Source organism: Melanotaenia boesemani, chromosome 7 (genome assembly GCF_017639745.1).
Source record: "Melanotaenia boesemani isolate fMelBoe1 chromosome 7, fMelBoe1.pri, whole genome shotgun sequence".
Classification (NCBI taxonomy): Eukaryota; Metazoa; Chordata; class Actinopteri; order Atheriniformes; family Melanotaeniidae; genus Melanotaenia; species Melanotaenia boesemani.
In genome coordinates this window covers 6,110,389-6,120,553 of record NC_055688.1, presented here as the reverse complement: position 1 = coordinate 6,120,553, position 10,165 = coordinate 6,110,389, and the positions used below count along the sequence as shown (strand labels likewise).

General features: G+C 37.3%; 1 protein-coding gene across 1 annotated transcript in view; it reads right to left on the bottom strand.

Annotated features, from left to right (window-relative positions):
• Positions 1-1,448: 1,448 nt before the first annotated feature.
• The window catches only part of mgat4b (alpha-1,3-mannosyl-glycoprotein 4-beta-N-acetylglucosaminyltransferase B), a 160,195-nt gene continuing 151,478 nt past the window's right edge, over positions 1,449-10,165 (bottom strand). The window contains exon 15 of the mRNA XM_041989906.1: positions 1,449-7,937. Within this exon, the coding sequence (XP_041845840.1) occupies positions 7,914-7,937 (24 nt within the window). The 3' untranslated portion in view covers positions 1,449-7,913. The remainder of the gene's footprint in view (positions 7,938-10,165) is intronic.

Here is a 10,165-nt window from a genome sequence, read left to right as displayed (position 1 = left end):
TCACCCTGAATGCATCATGCCGCTCAGTGAAAGACATTTCTGTCTGTGTTCTGCTTTTAAAGTGTTTTCAGCTCCTTCAACAGGAAAATTGGGCAGGGGTTCTCTGGTCTGGTTCTGAACTGGTTTGAATCCCAGCTGAAAGACAAGAACTGCTTTTGTGTCATTTGGTAACTTTAGATCAATATAAGCAAAGACAAAGAAGACGACTGGCTTCCTGTGCACCAAAAAATTGATTTTAAAATGTTGCTGCTGGTGTACAAGGCACTGAAAAGTTCTGGTCTAAATTATATACTGGATCTGCTAGTACCATGTTAGCCACCAAGACTTCTAAGATCATCTGGGTCCGCAATTTGGTCTCATCCTGCAGAATGATCATTTATCAGAGCCGTTTCATTTTCCTATAGAGCGTCAACTCAGCTGGGAAGTCAGAGAGACTGTGAGCGAAGTTTATGAGAATGTGTTTGACATCAGGGTGGGGATCATGGGGTTTCTGCTGGAGGCTGAAGTCTTACGACATGTCTGAACAACATTTTAACAGCATTTCAGGTACATTCGGACATTCAGATTTTATGTGTGTGTACATACACACACACACACACACATATATATATATGTATATGTATATACATATATATATATATATATATATATAAGGGATGCACGATATATCGGCATTAATATCAGTATCGGCCGATGTTAGTCATTTTTTAACATATCGGTATCGGTCCGATAAGCAAAACTGGGCCAATATTAACAGCCGGTATTTATTTTCGTATAATTGCTGTTTGTGTACGTGTGTCGGGAGGTTTGGCCATGCAGCCATGTTTGGACATGTGACAGTGATGCAGCACTACATTGTGGGATGTAACTGAAGCAAGAAGCAATTTCAGCTGTGTGGTAATTTTTCATGGTGTAAAAAGAAGGTACTCGAAAAGCAGTAGGCAATATCTGCAAAGTAGTAGTGCGAGGAGGATGCCGTGTCAACTCATTCAGCACCACAGATTTGATATGTCATCCAAAAACCTGCCCTCCAGAACTTCACAAACAATGGTGGGAAGCTAACACCACTAATGTTTGCCTTATTTTCACTTTGTACAGAATTTGATAATCTTAAACCTTTTAAAAGAAAATATATATATCAACATCGGTAAATATCGGTTATCAGCCATAACAACAATATTAATATCGGATACCAGTATCGGCCAAAATTTTCATATCGGTCCATCCCTTATATATATATATATATATATATATATATATGTATATATATATATATATATATATACATATATATCCTGAAAAAAAAACAAGCAAGCAAACAAAACAGATACTGAAATATTATCAAATTGTAATTCAATTCAATGAATAATTTGGGTTTAACAGTAGCTGACATATAAAAATTGACATTAATATTGTGGTAAACTGTGAAAAAGACCACCATCCACAAGTACTTTGAATTTCTGTCTTTATTACAATCCACAGATTGAATAGAAGTTTAAGCTCATTTAAATACTTTATCTAAAGGATACAAAAGACTGAAACAAGAATACAGCAATGCATTCCAGTGCATCTTCCAAAAAGAAATAAAATAAAATAAAAGTTAATGTTGTGTATGTAGCTGAGTATCACTAATCACCGCAAAGCCTCATGGACTCTCAGCTTACTTCACATTTGAAAACCTGAAGTTCGTTTTCAGTTCAAACTCCTGTGAATGAGACTGCCCCAAAAGACCGAGCTGGGTCTGACAGGAGAAAAGTTTGAATAAATTGTTCCCATTTTTAATGTGTTCCCATTGATGAAATAATTGCACACATGGATCACTGAGAGCAGATTAATTGGCGAAGCGCAAGCTGCAATATGTAAGTAACCAGTAGGGGCAGTGTAGGGACCAGTTTACCTGGATGTAAGGTCACAAGGTCAACAGCGGTAAAATGGAACACAAGGTACAGCACGCTTTGTTCAGGGCTTTCCTGTACCATAGGACAGTGGTTCTCAAACTTTTAGAGCTAAAATACACTGTTGTTCGCGCCACCCTCCTCCGAACAACTTAGTGATTAAACGTCTGATCTTGCAGCATCCTCTAAATGTCAACCTGTCATAATCTTCAAAAATAAGGAGGATAAAGCAGAGTTTTATCAAAGTGGTTCACTGCTGTGACAAGGCATGCCCCAAATCGGCATCTCTTGTGGAAATAATGTCAAATTCAGATTTTTAATATGACATGAGTACTAACCTTGTTGTTTATGTGTTAACGTGTTAAAAAATTAAGGCACAAATTTAAAAGATTTTTCTCTTCATTAATGGTTTCATTTTGACAGCCCTGGTAAAAAAAACAGTTTATTTTATAAATGTAGGCTATATATATTTTTACAATTATCTGGCAACCCCCCGAAATAATCTCGCAACCCCCATGGGGGTCCCGACCCCCAGTTTGAGAACCACTGCCATAGGATCCCGCCTCTATTTTCTGCTTTGATCTCAAAATTAACCAACCATGTTTATTGTTTCATTTAAAAAAATCAGTAATTCTACAGTGTCTGAGTTTTTAAAAGTGTGAAATATCCAGTAATAAGTGAAGTACACTAGGAATATGAGCAATTATACTGCAACAAAACTGGTTACCTTTTAATATGCATGTATGTTTTCAGCCTAACTGTGAGACAAAGCTGAAGAAAGTAGCTCTAACTATATATAAACGCTCACACAACTTCAGATCTACTTAAAACAAAGAGCTGAAAAGGTTTGTGTTGTTTGTGGAGTTTTCTTTTACACTTTATTCTCAGTTTACTCGGTAGACGCAGGCGAAACAGGTAAATAATTTTAATAAAAATGTTTCTGATTCAACTGAGTGCTGAACAGCTCTAGGAGCAGCTCCTGTTATTTAGGACGTCCTCTGTGATCTGGTTTCAGATCTGGTCACAGTTCTGTCACAAATGACCTGTTTATCATGTTAGACATAAAGCAGCATTGTGTTTCCTTAATTGTGGATTTTCTTAAGTTATGTTTTACAGTGAACCATGAACATTTGTTGAACAAGCTCGTAGATGCTTGTTTCGGTCTAAAGGCTGTTGCATTGATTAGAAATGACTTTGCCGATCAGAGAATGTTAATGTGAAGGGCTGCACATCAGACCTTTTGGAGGAAGATGAAGGCATACCCCTCGATTTCATTTCAGGAATCCATCAGTTTTCTATATTTATGACTGACTTGAGAAAGGAATTGATGCAGATTGGATCTTTACACTGATTACACTTATTTACACACAGATTTAATCACAGATTCATTAATTCAGAATGTGGCTACATGCTACTCTACAGCACCTCAAGTTGGTTGCTTAGAAAAAGAAGTTCATGGTTTTATCAAATGCACATTTATAGTCATGTGATAATAACAGAATCATTACTTCTAATAGTAAATCCATTTAAATGGTGCTCTGCACAGAGCAGCACTGAGGGGTCTTGCAACAGAACTTTCTTACCTTTGTTGTCTCAGCTCTCAGGATGCTGCTTTTTAAGAAACCTCAGCTTTAATGTTCTTATTGTGAGCTTTGGACAGAGCTTGATTAAAAAATATATGAATAACCTCAATTGTATCCTAAACTCCAAAGACTCAAGCTCTGATCTTGTTTGCATTACATCTGGATGAGTAAAGCCTTACGAACATAAAACTGATGCATCTGAACAGAGAGGCTCATTCATCAGGAGAATAAAGAATATTTTAAAGGAGACTAAATAAATAACTGGTGCTTTATGTTGTGAGTTAATGTGAATGTTATGTCCACACCTCAATTCCAACAAGGTCAGTAAGTTTTCTAAAATGAATAAAAACTTTAGTCTGTACTTTGCTTATTTGACTGAACCTTCATTTAAAAGACACACATTCAAAGAAAAGACTCGGTGTCTTCACTGACCAGCTTCATGGTGTTTAGAGGGCTGAGTTTCATCCATACACCTATTTAACGTTCATAAATCCAAATTGAAAATTCCGGTCAGATGTTAAAATATCAATAATTTTTGATGATTTGACTGAATTACATTTTATTGATTGCTGGTTCCTAAATTTAACTGAATCAAAATTGTATCGGGGCAGAATTTATGATATAATCCACTGAACTGATAAGATATCATATCCCATGAGTGTAGAATTGGATAGGGATGGTAGAGCCATGTCATTACCAATATCCAGCAACTTTTGAGTTGTCCTATCATTTCCGTCACACAAACAGCTGATCCGTGCTTGCTCCCTGCATCGTCGGTGCTGTAAGTCCTTCCTTATACCCATTTCAGCACATATGATTGGCTCCGCTCTTTTCTGCGCTTCATTTCTTTGCTAATTTGACTGGCTATCCTAATTTTTTTTGACAAAGCTAGTGTTTCTGGCTAATGTCAGAGAGCACTGACATGGATGGTTGTGTCTTCAGTCACAACTACAGGAGAAAACAAAAACAGTGGACAAAGGTGGAGTTTTTCTAGAGAGAGTCAACGTAAAAATTGAAGTCACAAAGAAATTATTTTCCATCTGCAACTGAGTCATTAATACGGAGGATAATAATAGTCACTAAGTGAAACAAAAACAAAACAAACAAAAAACATGTTTCCTTGGCATATATCAATGTGTTATTTGTCAGAGCTGCCAGGCAGTTCAGACAGATGAAAGGAGACAGCGTGAAGAGGAGGGTGAGCTTCAGTGCTCAAGAGCTGAGACTTGGGCAACAAGAGTCACTGAAATTTAATCAATATCCTCCTTAGCCATTATGGCATACTGAAGTGTCCACCTGACCTTCACATAACATTGTACAGACTAAAAAGGCATTTTTGTTAGGGTTAGGCACAGATCCCTGCAGAAATGGATAATGATAATTTCAACATAAAATGTGTGACAAATAAATTATGTAAACATTAACATTTCCTCCAATGTCATAATTTTATGCAAGAGTCAAAGTGATCACAGAAATGTTCTTTTTAAAAATTATTACAGCGATTAAGATGATGCTGTATTTTGTGGCAATGGTTTATCACTGTGGTGGAAATTCTGTCTGTTAATGGTCACATTTTCCTTCAATAAGTTAATGAATTTAAATATTGTGTATTTAAAATACATTTGTTATTTTAATGATTGCTTTCTTGTCTGGACAATTTTATTGTGAAACAAATAGTATGCAAACAGAAGGCTTTAACTCCGAAAATGACAGAATTCATTAAGTAAGTAAAGAAATCCTGTATTCAATAAAGACAAAGAAAAAACAAACTTATTGTCAATCCCTGAATAGAATATTTTGCACTATGAACTTCTGTTCAGATATCTACTCAACAACATATTCCAAAAAAAATCTATCATAAGTGCAACAAAACCTCTGTCGACCACTTTTACCGTCTCTACCAAAGTCAAAATCAAACCTACAGCCTGATCAAACCTGTGATTTACACCTGTAGGACCTGCAGAACAAATCCAGACCCTGAAGCAGCATCACATTCAGTAAAAGTTGTTCTGGAGTCAAAAAAAGACAGAAGAGGTTCTAGGATAGTCAGTAACGTGGTTCTGGAACATTCTCCAACCAGCAGATTAACTGGTGATTGGTGAGGGTGTCAGGATTGGGTATAAAAGAAGCATCCACCAAAAGTTTAGTCTTTCCAGTAAGGATGGGTCATGTCTCACTTGAGTACAAATTCCATCAGAGAATCATCAATGAGTTCAACAAATATTTCTCAATGGCAGATTGTAAAGAACTTCGGTCTTTCAGCATCTACAGAGCAGAATGTTGGGAAGAGATTCAGGGAGTCTGGAATCTCAGAGTGGAAAGGACAAGGACAGAATCCATCATAACACCATGATCAATACAGACACATGGAGTCAGGAGGACCAGGAGAACCACCTTCTCTTAACACAGTCCACCACTGGATCCAAAACCAGAATCTGAAACTGGATTATACAAAGACGAAGAAAAGTATGAACTCTGGGCAGAAACAGCACCGACTTCTCTGGACACCAGCTCATCTCAGATGGACAGAAAGACAGTGGACACATGACTTGTGGACGAATGAGTTCATGTTTCAGCTGCTTTTAAGAAAAACTGACATCTGCTTCTACGTTCCAAAGATGAGAAAGATCATCCCGGGAGTTCTCAGAGAAAGCTGTGATGGTAGGGAGGACATCAGTGTCCATGGAGGAATTAATCATTGTGACGGCATCAATGATGCAGACGTGGATGTTGGAGTTCTGGAGAGACATATGCTCCCATCAAGGTGACATCTCTTCCCAGCAGGTCCGTGGTTATTCCAGCAGGACGATGTCAAACCTCATTCTGAACGCCTTCCAGCAGGAAGTTTGGAGCATCATGAAGACAACAACAACCACGGACTGTAGAGCACTGGAATGGACACACATTCCTCTGGAAAACTGAAACAATCAACAGGAAGCGGATGGAACACAATAGAAACAAGACTCTATCCAACGTCTACTGAGTGTTGCATGTTCTACTTCTGGTTGTGCTTTCTAAAAAACAATGAAGAAGATGATGACAGTCATTTCAGCTGACTTTTTGTTAAATAAATGTTTAAACTAACAAATAACAGTAAATTTTTTCATATTACTTTTCCTTCTAGTTCACACGTTTGAGTTATTTGTGTGAATGAGAACACAATAAATAGTCAGAGCAGAGCTTCACACACCAAAATACATGAACCAACAGCTTATTGTTGAGATTTATAGAACTTTAAAAATTTACAATCTGTTTTCAGGTGAGTTTATGTTTTATTTAAAGCAGCTCACCCTCCTGATCTGTGGATTCATTCATCTCCTGTTTACACACATGGTCAAAACATGTGAGAAAAATCACCATAATGTGAAAACAAAGTTTTTCCACCACCCAAAGTTTAAAAAGAATGCACAAAGTCATCTGCGCAAGAACCCTGACTCATCTCTAGGGCTGTACAGATCCAGATCAGGTCTGCTGTTTTATCAGATCCTCGCAGGCTTTAGAAAATGTTTTTGGTTTTACACACTTAAAAAAAAAAGATAGAAAATCGATAGGATTTGAAGGCACCTACTCTTCATCTGAGGGAAAAGAATTAGATTAAAAAATTAAAATAAAGGGAACAATTTATTAGAAACTTTCTTCCTATTAGCCGAAAAGCAGCACGAGCCTTTCAGAGACAGATGACGATGTCTTTGCTGGAAACACAGAAGTGAATAAAACAAAGAAAAATGAAGCTGTTTTGTTGCACCGGACTGGAAAACTACAGCACAGTAGAGTAGGACAGAGCACAGCGGAGTGAAGGAGGACAGAGCGCTCGTCACCAACAAGGCCTCACTGATCCGAAAAGATTTCACTGAAGAAGAAAAACATCAGTTCTATCTTCAGCAGTAGTTTGAAGCTGCAGCAAAGGATTCTGGGTATGAGTGGATGCTACATGTTTCTGTGTAACCTTGATCTGCTCTGCTTCTTCTTTAAGGCAACTCACCGCCTGAAGGAGGGGAAACATGGGGATCCCAAGCAGCGGGGCATTCAAGGGACAGCCTGGCAGGGGGGTGTTGGTAGAAAAATCGGTTTTTGACAGTCTACAGACAGGAAGAGTCTGGAAGCAGCAGATAGTTCATCAGAGGCAGCCTCTGCGATTCCCAGTGTGTTAACATTTAGCTTACTGTATGTACACATAAATACAGAATCATCAGGAGATTTCTGCCTCTCCTTCACCCTGTCCTGCTGGGACAACCCAGGAGACCATATTTCCTACGTCTGTCTGTGTTTTCTGTGGGTTTAGTCTGATCCTTTCAGCCCTGCAGTGGTGAGGTCTGGCCACACGGTGGCGCTGTGGCATCACGGTGAGGTCTGGTGAGCGGGACTGGAGCCAGTACAGCAGAGGATGTGCCCACGGTCAGCCGGACTGAGGTATCACTGAGCGGGCGCAGGAGCATCACTCAGCTTTCTTTATGAAGATCTGACAGAGGAGAGAAAGAACAAGCGTGAAGAAAACACACACACACACGTCTGAACAAACACACATGTGTGAATAGGCATCATGTGACCTCACACTGTGACCTCGTCTGTGAGTCATTTACAAAGACAAAAAGTAAATTTAGGAAGAAAAACAAATTTTTTGCAGTTATTAAAACAATATTACATTTTAAAATGAATCCCCACAAAAACAACAAATATAAACAAAGAAGATGAGTTACATTATAAATAAAGGCACCCTGACAAATAATAAATCTGGCAGTACAAAATTTGAAAGAACTTAAACTTAAATAAATAATACAAATCTTATGTTATAAATAAATGTTTCAATACTGAATGAAAGAAAACTTTAATAAATAAATAAATGGCATGGCAAAAAGGCCCCCAAAGAGAAAATAAAATGAAAACAAAATAGGTATGTAAATAAATATGAAGACATGTTTAATTACTAAATAAAAATAGCTTAAAATATATTGTTCAAATAATAGCCTGAATTTATATAAATGCATAATTAAATCAATCATACACCCTGACCATAAATATGTAGATATTAAAAATTTAGGTTTTACACACACACACACACACACATATATATACGTACATATATGTGTGTGTGTGTGTGTGTAAGGGCTGTCAAAATAATAAAATTTTTAATCAGAAATAATCACAGCCTAAATTAATTAATCATGATTAATCACCATTCGGGTCTATGCCTAAAATATGCCAGTTTTTACCATTTTCTTTGCATTTTTACATTATTTATTTATTTTTTAAAATTTTATTAATTTTCTTTTTCTTTTAAATTTTTTTTTTACATTTGCATTTTTACATTAGATGATCACTTTATTCACAATAATCAGTTCATTATTACATAAAATCTAGTCCTGATGAAATATATGTCCTTTGTGCCCCCTTTTCCTGGCCAGTTCTGCTGCCTGGCCCCCCATCAAAACTTTTCTAGACCCGCCCCTGCATATCCAAAGTATAAATCCTTCCTACCACTTGTCAGCTGCTTTGTTAGTGAAGGGTCCTGCTCTGCTTTGTATCTCAGAACCTGTTCATAATTTCTCCCACCACATTCATGTCCCCTAAATGATCAGACCTTTGTCTCCAACATCTGCACAGAAGCAATGATTTAGAGAAGACGTCTCCTTGCTTCCTTTTCTGTTTAACTCTCACTAGACATCTGAACCTGATCTATTTTCATAGATGTGTGCATGGCTGTCTGATGACTAGTAGGTTTTACAGCTGTTTCACTAGCAAACCTCATTAATACTGAAAAGATTTAGGACATAAAGGCAAACAATATCTAACTGAAATAGGCTGTTTCATTCTTCGGCTTTACATGACAGTAACATGGGTCAGGTTGCCATGAGACTGATAGATATATCTAAGTAATTTAACTAGCACATCCAAAGACACTACTTTGGGGTAAATATGTGCCTGTGTGAACCATGAAAAGTTAGCTTCCTACTTTTCAGCTGAATGATAAACAAATGCAACAAGAGAGACGGTGCTAGCGACAGACAAGCTGATCAGCTGATCACGACAGCCTTCATGAGTCACAACAGGAGAGGGAGGGTTAAAGTTTTTATTTTAAATGTGGGAAAAGTGCAGATGATTAATTACCGCTGTTAATGCGTTTTATATATATATATATATATATATATATATATATATATATGTATATATATATATATATATATACTAAATATCCTGAATGTGCAGGTTATTCCATCTTCCCTGATGACACGGCCATATTCCAAGATGACAGTACCAGGATTCATGGGGCTCCGACTGTGAAAGAGCGGTTCAGGGAACAGGAGACTTGGTTTTCACACATGGACTGATCACCACAGAGTCCAGACCTGAACCCCATTGAGAATCTTTGGGATGTGCTGGAGACGGCTTTGTGCAGTGGTCGGACTCTCATCAATACAAGATCTTGGTGAAAGATTAATGCAACACTGGAACAAAATAAATGTGACACTGCAGGAGCTTATGGAAACAATGCCACAGTGAATGCTGCTGGAATCAAAGTTAAAGGAGGTCCAACTACGTAATAGAGTGTGACTTCTTTTTGGGACAGATCTATATATATGTATAAAATATATCATTTATAAAAATATATAATTTTATGAAAAACTTAAAATAAAACTTCAACAGCTGAAATATTTTAAGTTTAAGTGGAAAAAAAATCTCATCTCTCAA